General features: G+C 43.9%; 1 protein-coding gene across 1 annotated transcript in view; it reads right to left on the bottom strand.

Annotated features, from left to right (window-relative positions):
- LOC124616578 overlaps positions 1-13,190 on the bottom strand; it is a 287,115-nt gene extending 273,925 nt beyond the window's left edge. Inside the window, exons 1-2 of the mRNA XM_047144898.1 lie at positions 13,147-13,190; positions 12,876-13,052 (exon numbers count right to left, since the gene is read on the bottom strand). Of these exons, the coding sequence (XP_047000854.1) occupies positions 12,876-13,052; positions 13,147-13,190 (221 nt within the window). The remainder of the gene's footprint in view (positions 1-12,875; positions 13,053-13,146) is intronic.
- Between the last annotated feature and the right edge of the window lie 388 nt (positions 13,191-13,578).

The raw sequence follows: 13,578 nt of genomic DNA, 5'->3' as shown, positions 1-13,578 counted from the left end.
CAGTTCTGGGTATTGCACTACAACCGTTATAGTTTCGTGGTACGCATGTTTACAAATTTTTTGACTTGCTTGCACTTGGTAGTAGCATTACTAGTACCACCAAAACAATATTTTTATGAAAATACGCTCGTTTGTTAATTTCACCTTTGAATTTCCCGCTAAAATTTCACAGCGGCCGCGTGACCTTGCAGTGATGTCACGAGTCAGCCAGCCATCTGTCAGACGCTCTGGATCTGCAGACATTAGGAAGTGTCTCGCGATATCTTGTTAACGAATAAAGTTATCTGAAAATGGTTTTCTCCAGTTTCAACAGCTCACGAAACCATGTGTGGCGATAAAAAAATGTTGCGGCCCTTCTCGGGGTACCAAGCCATGAAATCTGTCGTTTGTCAAAGTCGCTTATGTCACTGGATTTCTTAATTTTCGGCCCTTATCGTCGCTAGAGTATTTCCCAGTTCTCTGCTCTGCTCACATAGTTTCCTTACCGCGTCAAAAAATGGCTCAAATGGTTCTGAGCGCTATGGGACTTAACATCTGAGGTCATCAGTCCCCTAGAACTTAGAACTACTTAAACCTAACTAACCTGAGGACATCACACACATCCATGCCCGAGGCAGGATTCCAACCTGCGACCGTAGCAGTAGCGCAGTTCCGGACTGAAGCGCCTAGAACCGCTCGACCACAGGGGCTGGCGCAGTGGAATGCAAAAACTATGTACAACAAGACAAATTATATAAAATAGGGCCTAGTCTTATGCACTGATTTTGTTCCTTTATGCACACCGTCTTGAATTTCGTAATGGTAGAGAAAGATTTTCGATCCTCCAGACAGCTGTCAACCAAATACTAACATTTTTCCGTTCAGCCATCTTCTAACATATAATGCAACTGCAGCAGTAACACCGCCGGTTGTATGCATTAGTTGAAAGTGATTGCAACAGGTTTCGGTGATAGAGCCCACCATCTTCATGTCCTTCTGCGACACAGGTTGTTTGTAATTCACACAAATCTACAGTTTTACTCTGATCTTGATGAAATTGTGCGTACATTATCTTTGAGGCAAGAGGAAGATAACTGTATACATAAGAGTTCGTCAATCGACTTGAAACATACATATAGGTAATATATAAATGGAAAAGGTTGTTACCGAAAATCTCGCCGGCCGGAGTGGCCGAGCGGTTCTAGGCGCTTCAGTCAGGAACCGAGCGACCGCTACGGTCGCAGGTCCGAATTCTGCCTCGGGCATGGATGTGTGTGATGTCCTTAGGTTAGTTAGGTTTAAGTAGTTCTAAGTCTAGGGGACTGATGACCTCAGATGTTAAGTCCCATAGTGCTCAGAGCCATTTGATCCATTTGAACCGAAAATCTCTAAAATTTCTTGGCCGATTTAGTTCAGATTTCTACACGATCCCCTAATGAACATTTGGGCGGACACAAGTTATATATTTTTTTTAATATACACAGTATATAATATGTATATAAAATATATAAAAGAGTGACGTTGTTACCAAACATCTCGAAAACTACTTGACCGATTTACTTCAAAGTTCTTGGCCGATTTGCTTCAAATTTCTACATTCAAATGAAATAATGAAAGAAATTAATGAAAAATTAAACGGCTAATAAAAGAACCGTAATTCCTATCGCGTGGATAAATTACAGCGGCAATACCCGTGTTGGAGGTAGTGCCATCAGCCGTCACTAGATCGCGGGCCGATCAACAGATAGTAGAGAACCCGAGATTTCCCAAACTGTGACGTAAACTGATCGAACAGTTCGAGTCGTGGGCAGACAAATTATGCGTTACACATATAGTATTTTAACTTGTTATTTAAAAAGGAACCTGAGCATAATGGTTCAAAATGGCTCGGAGCACTATGCTACTTACCTTCTGAGGTCATCAGTCGTCTAGAACTCAGAACTAATTAAACCTAACCAACCTAAAGACATCACACACATCCATGCCCGAGGCAGGATTCGAACCTGCGACCGTAGCGGTCGCTCGGCTCCAGACTGTAGCGCCTAGAACCGCACGGCCACTCTGGCCGACTGAACCTAAGCATAATCAATAACATAATTCTTATTACTAAACTTTTGGTATGGAACTGGTGTATGAGGTGAGACAATAAAGTAATGAGACTGATTTTCTTTGCAAGAAGTGGCAACCCTTCAGGCTTGCATAGGCACAATATCTTTGACCTTGGTCTATAAGCTGCTTTTAGTCCAAGCTGCACATCGATGCAACTGCTCAGTCGTGAGTTGTGCTGTAATAAGTTAACACATGTTTGTGTCTTTCGTCAACTAAATAGAACGCATAATATTGCGCAAGGGTATGCCATTTCTTTTTGCGTTAAATTGGGTGAAAACGCGACGACAACTTACGGTAAGCTTCAGAAGGCTATTGGAGAGGAGCTTATGTCAAGAGGTCAAGTTTTTCGTTGGCATAAAATGTTTAGTGAAGGCAGAACGAATGTCGAAGATAAAACCGCAGTGGATGGTCATCAAGGACGGAGGTCAACTTGGCCAGGGTGCGTGAACTCATACGATCTGATCGAGAGGAACTGAACATCAATCGAGAAACGTCCCGTCTAATAATAACAGTGCTGATAATTGGATTCTGCATCACGATAATGCGCCATCCCGTACTGCTTTGTCAGTACAGCAATTTTTAACCTCAAAACAAATTTCAGTACTACCACGGCCACCTTATTCACCTGATATCGCTCCGTGCAACTTATTTCTATTTCCAAGAGTCAAAAAGGCGGGCAAGGGACACCATTTTCAAACAACACAAGAGGTCCAAAAAGCTGTAACGAGGGTCTTGGAGGATATTACAGAAGATGAGCTCCAGAAATGTTACCATCAATGTCAGAAGCGATGGAAAAAGTGTATGCAATCAGAAAGGAACTACCTTGAAGGAGACAACAACACTAAGATTGACTAAAACGATAAGCAACATTTTTTTTCACATCAGTGTCATTACTTTATTGTCGCACCTCGTATGAATGCCGCAGGTGAATGCGTATTCAGTCGTCGCTTTCTTCGATTTAAAGCAAATGCAGTTCCCCATGCTGCTTGCATTCGCTCTATCAACAAGATACAGGGCCAATCACTTTGTGTGGCAGGAGGAGAAGAAGCCACCGCCGTCCGCGGATCTTTTATCTAGTATGTGCTGTGTATCCAACTCCAACGTTCGCAGCCTCACGCGCCAAAGGCTTGGGCAAGCGGTGTACACGTAGCACGTTCAGGCACGCCGATGCATCTTCCCACTTTTCCGTGACGTAACGTACCGAAAACACAGCCGCTGTTGCGCAAGACTTCAAGTCCACGAGCCGGGAGAGTACTCTTCCCATTAGCGCGAGCACAGGCTGCGGCCTGTTAGTACACTACCTCGCGACTGCCTCCCACACTCCGAAGTTATTACTGGTTTCCTTCAATCACCGCAAGGGAGTAGGCCGACAAAATAGAAGCCAGAAACGCTGCGGAAGTCAGACATTGCCGCGTAATAGCGTTTATTCGATATGCAGTTCCAGAATGAGTCGCTAGGTTTGAATCGAAACCCTACTTTCCTTCGCTAGAAGTGTTCCCGTTCAATAAGGTCGCTACAAACAGATTTACCATCAAGAAATACCGCACAAAGTTCCTTCAAAATATTCCCTGTTCCGGCGAATTATAAAAACAACGGAAGAAGATTTCATTCGTTAGGGTGTATTTTTAAGATTTGCCAGTAAATTGGCCCTTCTTTCGTAATTTCGCTCCAATGTACACTACTGGCCATTAAAATTGCGACACCACGAAGATGACGTGCTACAGATGCGAAATTTAACCGACAGGAAGAAGATGCTGTGATATGCAAATGATTAGCTTTTCAGAGCATTCACACAAGGTTGGCGCCGGTGGTGACACCTACAGCGTGCTGATATGAGGAAAGTTTCCAACCGATTTCTCATACACAAACAGCAGTTGACCGGCGTTGCCTGGTGAAACGTTGTTGTGATGCCTCGTGTAAGGAGGAGAAATGCGTATCATCACGTTTCCGACTTTCATAAAGGTCGGATTGTAGCCTCTCGCTATTGCGGTTTATCGTATCGCGACATTGCTGCTCGCGTTGGTTGAGATCCAATGACTGTTCGCAGAATATGGAATCGGTGGGTTCAGGAGGGTAATACAGAACGTCGTGCTGGATCGCAACATCCTCGTATCACTAGCAGTCGAGATGATAGGCATCTAATCCGCATGGCTGTAACGGATCGTGCAGCCACGTCTCGATCCCTGAATCAACAGATGGGGACGTTTGTAAGACAAGAACCATCTGCACGAACAGTTCGACGACGCTTGCAGCAGCATGGACTATCAGCTCGGAGGCCATGGCTGCGGTTACTCTTGACGCTGCACCACAGACAGGAGCGCCTGCGTTGGTGTACTCAACGACGAACCTGGGTGCACGAATGGCAAAACGTCATTTTTTCGGATGAATCCAGGTTTTGTTTACAGCATCATGATGGTTGCGTCCGTGTTTGGCGGCATTGCGGCGAACGCAAATTGGAAGCGTGTAATCGTCATCGCCATACTGGCGTTATCACCTAGCGTGATGATATGGGGTGCCATTGGTTACACGTCTCGGTCACCTCTTGTTCGCATTGACGGCACTTTAAACAGTGGACGTTACATTTCAGATGTGTGACGACCCGTGGCTCTACCCTTCATTCGATCCCTGCGAAACCCTACATTTCAACAGGATAATGCACGACCGCATGTTGCAGGTCCTGTACGGGCCTTTCTGGATACAGAAAATGTTCGACTGCTGTCCTGGTCAGCACATTCTCCAGATCTCTCACCATTTGAAAACGTCTGGTCAATGGTGGCCGAGCAACCTGCTCGTCACAATACGCCAGTCACTAACTCTTGATGAACTGTGGTATCGTGTTGAAGCTGCATGGGCAGCTGTACCTGTACACGCCATCCAAGCTCTGTTTGACTCAATGCCCAGGCGTATCAAGACCGTTATTATGGCCAGAGGTGGTAGTTCTGGGTACTGATTTCTCAGGATCTATGCACCCAAATTGCGTGAAAATGTAATGACACGTCAGTTCTAGTATAATATATTTGTCCAATGAATAACCGTTTATCATCTGCATTTCTTCTTGGTGTAGCAATTTTAATGGCCAGTAATGTATGTATATACAGACACTAATTTGCTACGACGTAGCAGATGAAATTCTGGCTTAAGATTCTTAGAGATGGCAATGCGATTGTGCAACACGGCGTAGTTTTAGAATAATTTATTCTATGCGGTATAAATAAAGCGCCGACAGATGTGGACATGCTACTACACCTAGGTACAGTGTCGCAAAAAGCTGCCAGATTAATTAAAGATCCTTACAATAAAATATCCCTCCCTGCAAACAACAAACTTTCTCTTCACTCGCTTCAACAGGTCACCCTCGCCCCCGCCTCCTCACCCTCCCCCTACAGAACTTAGAACAGTGTTACAGTATATAAATTTCAATGTAGTTGTTGCCCGGCCTAATACGCAGAATACTCTACAAAGGATACACTGATGCCTTGGTCTCAATTCCTATGAGATACAACAGCTGACTAGCTAGTCACACGCACTAGAAAAGATACACCGTAAATGTCATCCAAGACCGCCCCAATGTGCTTCACACAGGAACTGAAGGGAAACTTGAAATACTTTCGCACAAAATAAAATTTTCCGAAACTACTTCTCCCCAAACTTTACTTCCTTTTCCATATCTGCCCTAGGTTTATGTCTCTGTTTACACAATGTACAGTCTATAACACTGTTTAACTCCCTTTTCATGTCCCCCGACTCTTATAAATGCAGTGTAGTCCCAATACGTACAGATAACCTTTCGGTCTCTGTATGTTATACGTGCTACCTTCACAAGAGGAGAAGAAACGCTAAAAGGCTAGCTGGAATCAAAGTATCAGCTGGATAACGTCGAACTTATTAAACTTACACACTGTGGATACGCTACAACGCAGTGGCCTTTATATTAAAAAGCGTAGCTGCGTCCCGTCACTTATGATTATATATATATATAACCTCCTACTGAGTATTCAAAAACAAAAACGTAAGTAATTGTTTTTAATGCGGAATCTCAACTTGCAAGGTGACCACACGTTTCCGCATAGTCACCACATAAATTTTGTGTGGTGCAATCCTAAAACCGACGCCCCGATTTGTAGCAAAACAATTCATGCCTATTGCACCACGGTAATGAACCTGCTCACATGGCCGCATGCAACGTCTTTCCTGTTGCCAAAGATAAAGAAAACATTAAAGGGCCATCATTTTGCATCCACAAACGAGATTAAAAACACATCGCAGAGACAGCTAAAAGCTACGTATTTCAAACATACACTCCCCCCCCCCCCCCCTTCATTACCTCCATGCAGCCATAAAAGTCACAAGTTTCAATTTTAGGAAAATTGTGATAAAATGTACAATGACAAATCACTTAAGATAGCCAAGTCTTCCGGTCCAGATGGTATACCAGTCAGGTTCCTTTCAGAGTATGCCGACACAATAGCGCATTTCTTAGCAATCATATACAACTGGAAAGTAGCACAGTTCACACCAATATTCAAGAAAGGAAATACGAGTAACCCATTGAATTACAGACCCATATCACTGACCTCAATTTGCAGTAGGATTTTGGAGCGTGTACTGTACTCGAACATCATGAATCACCTTGAAAAACATGATTTATTGATACATAACCAACGCGGATTCAGAAAATATCGTTCTTGTGCAACACAGCTAGCTCTTTATTCCCATGAAGTAAAGAGTGCTGTCGACATGGGATCTCAAATCGATTCCATATTCCTAGATTTCCAAAAGGCTTTTGATACCGTTCCTCACAAGCGACTATTAATCAAATTGCGTGCGTATGGAGTATCGTCTCAGTTGTGTGACTGGATTCGTGATTTCCTCTCAGACAGGTCACAGTTAGTAGTGATAGACGGTAAATCATCGAGTAGAACAGAAGTGATGTGTAGCCTTCCTCAAGGTAGTGTCTTAGGCCCTCTGCTGTTCTTGACTTACATAAATGATCTAGGTGATAATCTGAGCATCTTCCTTAGATTGTTTGCAGATGAAGCTGTGGGGATGTACCGTCTAGTAAAATCATCAGTCGATCAATTCCAATTTTAAAATGATCTAGAGAGAATTTATGTATGGTGCGAAAAGTGGCAATTGGCACTAAACAAAGAAACGTGCGAGGTCATCAACATGGGTACTAAAAGAAATCCGATAAATTTTTGGGTATACGATAAATCGCACAAATCTAAGGGCTGTCAATTCGACTAAACACCTAGCAATTACAGTTACGAGCAACTTAAATTGAGAAGACCACATAGATAATATTGTGGGGAAGGCGAAACAAAGACTGCGCTTTGTTGACAGAACACTTACAAGATGCGACAAACCCACTAAAGAGACAACCTACATTACACTTGTCCGTCCTCTGCTGGAATATTGCTGCGCGGTGTGGGGTACTTACCAGTTAGGATTGACAGAGGTCATCGAAAAAGTTCAAAGAAGGACAGCTCGTTTCGTCTTATCGCGCAACAGGGATGAAAGCGCGTCACTGATATGATGCGTGTGTTGGGGTGGCAGTCACTGAAACATACGCGGTTTTCTTTGCGGCGAGATCTATTTATGAAATTTCAATGACCAACTTTCTCTTCCGAATGCGAAAATATTTTGTTGACACCCACCTACGTAGGAAGAAATGATCATCATAAAATAAGAGGAACCACAACTCGAACGGGAAGATCTAGGTGTTCCTTTTTCCCACGCGCCATTCGAGAGTATAATAGTACAGAAGTAGTATGAAAATGGTTCGATGAACCCTCTGCCAGTGTGAACTGCAGAGTAACCATGTAGATGTCGATGTAGATGTATTTAACAGAGGATCATTCTAAAACATAATTCTTGCAATCTGAGCAATAAATCAAAAAATTTAATGCAAACAACAGTTGCTGACCCGCACCAGTGTCACTTTGCTCGGTATACAATGATGTGTAACAGTAAGGTCTTTGAAGGTCAACGAAGGTCAAAAAGGTGGCACGAACGTCCATTTACAGAAGGTGTTCGAAGTGATGACCATTGGTATCAATGCAGTGCTGCAATCTTCTTATCATGGATTGAGTGGTATTCCTAATCACCTCGGTATTATCGAAGCACATCCTCTGATAATTCTCTCTTGTATATCGTGCAAATAGTAAATATTCGCCCAATACGGCGTATCCATCTAAAGTGCCATTGACATGTAAACACTATTCGACGATTTCGCAGTACAACACTAATAGGAACGATAAGACTAGTGTTGTCGAATCAAGCGAATGTGAATGATGTATTCCTTCGAAGAACAAGTCGATATGCTTCTCATTTACGGAGAATGCCAACGAAAGTCAGTGAGAGCTAGAGACTTATAAGCTGGAAGATATCCCCAACGTACTCACCCTACACGTCGTACAATTAAATATGTGTATGATTAATTGAGAACGACTGGATCTTTAACGCATCGGGAACATATCCGGCAAAAGAAAGTTACTAACGAGAAAACGGAAATTGGTACTCTTGCCACTCTGGTTCGAGATCCTTGTATTAGTTCGCGTCAAATCGCAAAGGAATCTGGCATGAGCCAGAGTTGTGTTGTTCGTCTTCTGCATTGCCATAAATATTATCCTTATCATATCAGTCTCCACCAAGAATTAACTGGTACGGATTGTATGCGTCGCACTGAATTCTGCCGATGGGCTCAACTTCAGATTCAGAGGGATGACACATTTATTAATTTGATTTTATTTACTGAAGAGGCTACCTTCACGAACCATGAAAATGTTAATTTAATGCATTATTGGGCAACTGAAAATCCGTATTGGCTGAGGCAAGTTGCACACCAAAAACCGTGGTGGGATTCTGGAGGACACAATTATAGGCCCCTATTTCATCGAAGGAAATCTTAATAGTAGGAAGTTGTAACATTATGTGATTGCCTTATCATTTTAAATCATTCACTAATCGAGCAGTCGCTCGGCAGCAGCTACAGTTAGCAAATAATGTTGCGAGAATGTAAAAGGTGAACGACCTGTGACGTAACTTGTTTATTGTCGAAGCGCCGCCAAAGATGCAGTGAGTTATTGACTTTGAAAACCACGGCGCGAAAAACGGACAGAAGAAGAACACTTTTACAGATTTTTTTTTTTTTTTTTTTTTGATGTACTAGATATTCTCGATGAACAGTTACTCATTCTTCTCTTGTCTCTTGTAACTTGTGTCGGACGCGCATGTCTTGCCGCCGTATTATTATTGTTAAAAATAATATTGTTCTAGTGTAAAGTAAATGTGTAATACTAAAAGTGCCTAGCAGTAGATTTATTGTGCGACGTGTATGTGAAAACGTCAAAGGAATTGTTTTCATTACGAGAAGTGCCAGTCAAAACGGCATCCATCTTAAATCCTTCATTGCAGTGTAAGTTCGTCTATTAATTGCCATAAATTCAGAGTTAAATGGAACTGGTGTATGGACTATTCATTTACTATAGAATCTATGTCTCACTTCTTAATGAAATTATTTAATTTTCTATATGTTTCTGCCAAATAGAGAGTTCACAGTCACGAATTCTTTCGTCGAGTTCGGACGGAAGTCGCATGCGGCGAAATATTTTCTCCGCGCCATATTCTACTGGTAAAAGCATGATAAACTACGGTCCCTTAGGAAATTCATGTTGAGCTATCCAAAATAATTATATTTTGAATAGGCATTTACTCTCCTCTGCAATGCAACTTCCGACTGATCAGACGATCCAACAAGAAACAGCCGCACGCGGTCGGCGTTCGCAAATATGTTTCCACCGCTGATTATAGCTATATGTTACAGCACAAAAGTAACATATTGTTATAATTAGCGACTACGAACGGAGACATTTATAACTGTATGTTTATGTATACACATTACGTAAACATATCGTTATAAAGTACACCACATTCCTGCAAGAAACATTAGGTCTGTTATTGGAAGAAATACCTTTAGAAATAAGGAACAGAATGTGGTATCAATATGATGGGTGACCGTCACATTTTTCGCTGATGACTAGAAATGGGTTGCAGAGACAATTCCCAAATCGTTGGATTGGACGCGGAGGAGATGTGTCGTGGCCGGCTCGTTCGTCAGACTTGACGCCTCTGGATTTTTTCTTGTGGGGATTCGTAAAAGACATTGTTTACAAAGACGTTCCAACTACACGTGAAGATATGCGAGAGGGAAATGTCAGAGCTTGTGCTTCGGTAAGTGCTGATATATAAAAATCTCGAGAATCCGATATGTCGATAGTTAAGAAAACTACATCGTTGACGCCTCAAATATCTAAAAAGTATCGATATATCGATGAAAAAGATCGCCTTACCGAACTATATAAATAACGGTTGCACATTGTAAATATACTGACCGTTTTAGAGCTGTATGTAAATTGAAGAAGTGTCATGATGGTCTCTCCTTTTGCAAAAGATGCCGCAATAGTCTCCCATTCGCATCTCCGGGAGGGGACTGCCAAGGAGGAGGTTACCATAAGAAAAAAAATTGGACGATCAACGAAATAATAACATTGTACGATTTGGGGCGTGGAATGTCAGAAACTTGAAGGTGGTAGGGAAACTAGAAAATCTGAAAAGGGAAATGCAAAGGCTCAATTTAGATATAGTAGGGGTCAGTGAAGTGAAGTGGAAAGAAAACAAGGATTTTTGGCCAGGTGAGTATAGAGTAATATCAACAGCAGCAGAAAATGGTATAACGGGAGTAGGATTCATTATGAATAGGTAAATAGGGCAGAGAGTGTATTACTGTAAACAGTTCAGGGATAGGGTTATTCTTATCAGAATCGACAGCAAACCAGCACCGACAACGATAGTTCAGGTATACATGCCAACGTCGCAAACTGAAGGAAAAAAATGTAAATGTCGAGTGACTAGGGCCTCCCGTCGAGTAACCGTTCGCCGGGTGCAAGTCTTTCGATTTAACGCCACTTCGGCGACCTGCGCGTCGATGGGAATGAAATGATGATGATTAGGACAGCACACCACCCAGTCCCTGAGCGGAGAAAATCTCCGACCCAGCCGGGAATCGAATACAGGCCCCCAGGATCGACTGTCGCGCTGACCACTCAGTTACCGGGGGCGGCCAAGCTCATGATGAAGAGCTAGAGAAAGTGTATGAGGCTATTGAAAGGTTAATACAGTACGTACATGGAGATGAAAATCTAATGGTCATGGGGGACTGGAATGGAGTTGTAGGGAAGGAGTAGAAGAAAAGATTACACGAGAATATGGGCTTAGGACAAGGAATGAGAGAGGAGAAAGATTAATTGAGTTCTGTAATAAACTTCAGCTAGTAATAGCAAATACTCTGTTCAGTAATCACAAGAGGAGGAGGTATGCTTGGAAAAGGCCGGGTGATACGGGAAGATTTAATGGTCAGACAGAGATTCCGAAATCAGATACTGGATGTAAGGCGTACCCAGGAGCAGATATAGACTCAGATCACAACATAGAAGTAATGAAGAGTAAGCTGAACTTTAAGACATTAGTCGGGAAGAATCTTGTCATTTAGATTCTTGTTTTTAAGTAGTTGGTGTGCTATTTCTTCACATCGGGAAATTTTGTTAATCCATTCACAGCGCCATCCTCTAGTGCAGTCGCACTTCATTTGTGCCACGTATACTTGCTTCACACAGCCGAAGAGAAACAGTGGACGTGACGAGAGATCAAAAAGTAGTGAGACTCCTTCAGGCAGTGAAAGTAAAATTATATTCCACTACAGTTTGAAAAGAACAAATATTTACAAAGAATCCTGTAGAGGAACACTCACAACTGACTACTATACCAGTGGTTGAAAATACCGCTATAGTTGTAAGTTTATATTATTTAGAACACGAACGGTTTCGGTCTCCTATACGCCCATCGTCAGGTGTTATAACTAGACGGTGTGACGCCGAGCGGAGCGGTGGACGAGTACAGGACGCGGTGTAATACGAGCGAGCGTAGAGTACGGATCACGGGGTTACGGCACAAAGTTATAACACCTGATGATGGGCGTGTGAGACACCGAAACCGGTCATGTTCTGAATAAAATAAGGAAGCTAACAACTGTAGCAGGATTTTCAAGCTGTTGTTCAAATATTTACGGAAACTAGTGAAAAAATAATAAAATATAAATATCGGCTCTAGATATTGTCATTTCGGTACCCGCCAGGGTAGCCGAGGGCGCTAACGCGCTGCTTCCTGGGCTCGGGCTGGCGTGCCGGCCCCGGATCGAATCCGCCCGGCGGATTAACGACGGGGGCCGGTGTACCGGCCAGCCTGGATGTGGTTTTTAGGCGGTTTTCCACATCCCGCTAGGTGAATACCGGGCTGGTCCCCATGTTCCGCCTCAGTTACACGGCTCGCAGACATCTGAACACTTTCGCACTATTCTATGGATTACACTCGAAGCAGACAGTTGGGGGTACACTAGTTCCGTCCCAGGGGGTACGGGGTCGCGGCAGGTACGGCATCCGGCCATCCCTTAAACATTAACATGCCAAATCCGATTAACGATGGCTGACACTGCGGGACGAGGCCCAAGCGATAGATAGATATTGTCATTTCGGTATCGATATATCGCGGACACACCATCACCGGTATATAACGATAGTCCTTGGGAAATTATCGATATATCGATAGTACGTTACAGGGAGAACACGTGATCTGGGAGAGACGCTCCTCGCCCTTATCGGTGACAGCAGGTGGTCGGTGACGTCGGCGTGAAACAGAAGGGCACACACAGTGGAGAGAGTCTGGGCACTCACCTGGTGGCGACGATCTGGAAGCGGCTGCTGGCGGCGTCGACGTCCGCGTCTGCGTGTATGGTGGGTGCGCGACCGCCGGCTGCGGTGTCCTCTTCGCACCTGCAACGAGTCGGCGGGGCGTGAGGAGGCAGACCTGCACGGCGGCGCTCGCTTATCTGGCTGGCGGCGCTTATCTGGCTGCGCGGGGCCCGCGCTGGCTGTGCAGTGCAGTGCCTGCCGCCGCCGACGCCTCTCTATCTGCTCGCCAAAGTGTCGCCGCGCCTCACCTCACCCCGAGAAGACACCTTGCCGGGCAGAAGTACACTGCCGTGCCATATTTACGGACGAAAGTAGCTTTAACGTCATGTGCCGCTGCCAAGTAAAGCACCTCCATGAAACTTGGAGCATACAGACAGGGTGACTTTCTCCACAATGTACAACCTCTAGGGGTTGATCGATGAGAGGATAGGGAACAAAAAGTTCTAATGAACTTTCCATGCTAGAGACCATTCATTCAGTCATACGGCGTTACAGAGACTGCGGTCTAGTACGCACTGTGCCATGCAGCCTCAGTTCCAGTATGGGTTCAAAATGGTTTGCACGTGCCTCAACGCATGTGCCGTAGCATGTTCTGCTTCACACGTTCACATCGGCCAGGCTGCATCCGAACAGTGCCAAAAGCAGCATGAATACCCTGCTCCAGTGTCTCCAAATCTGGAATGTG

This window comes from Schistocerca americana, chromosome 5 (genome assembly GCF_021461395.2).
Source record: "Schistocerca americana isolate TAMUIC-IGC-003095 chromosome 5, iqSchAmer2.1, whole genome shotgun sequence".
Classification (NCBI taxonomy): domain Eukaryota; kingdom Metazoa; phylum Arthropoda; class Insecta; order Orthoptera; family Acrididae; genus Schistocerca; species Schistocerca americana.
Note: the sequence above shows the minus strand (reverse complement) of the source record. Positions and strands in the feature narration are given on the sequence as shown.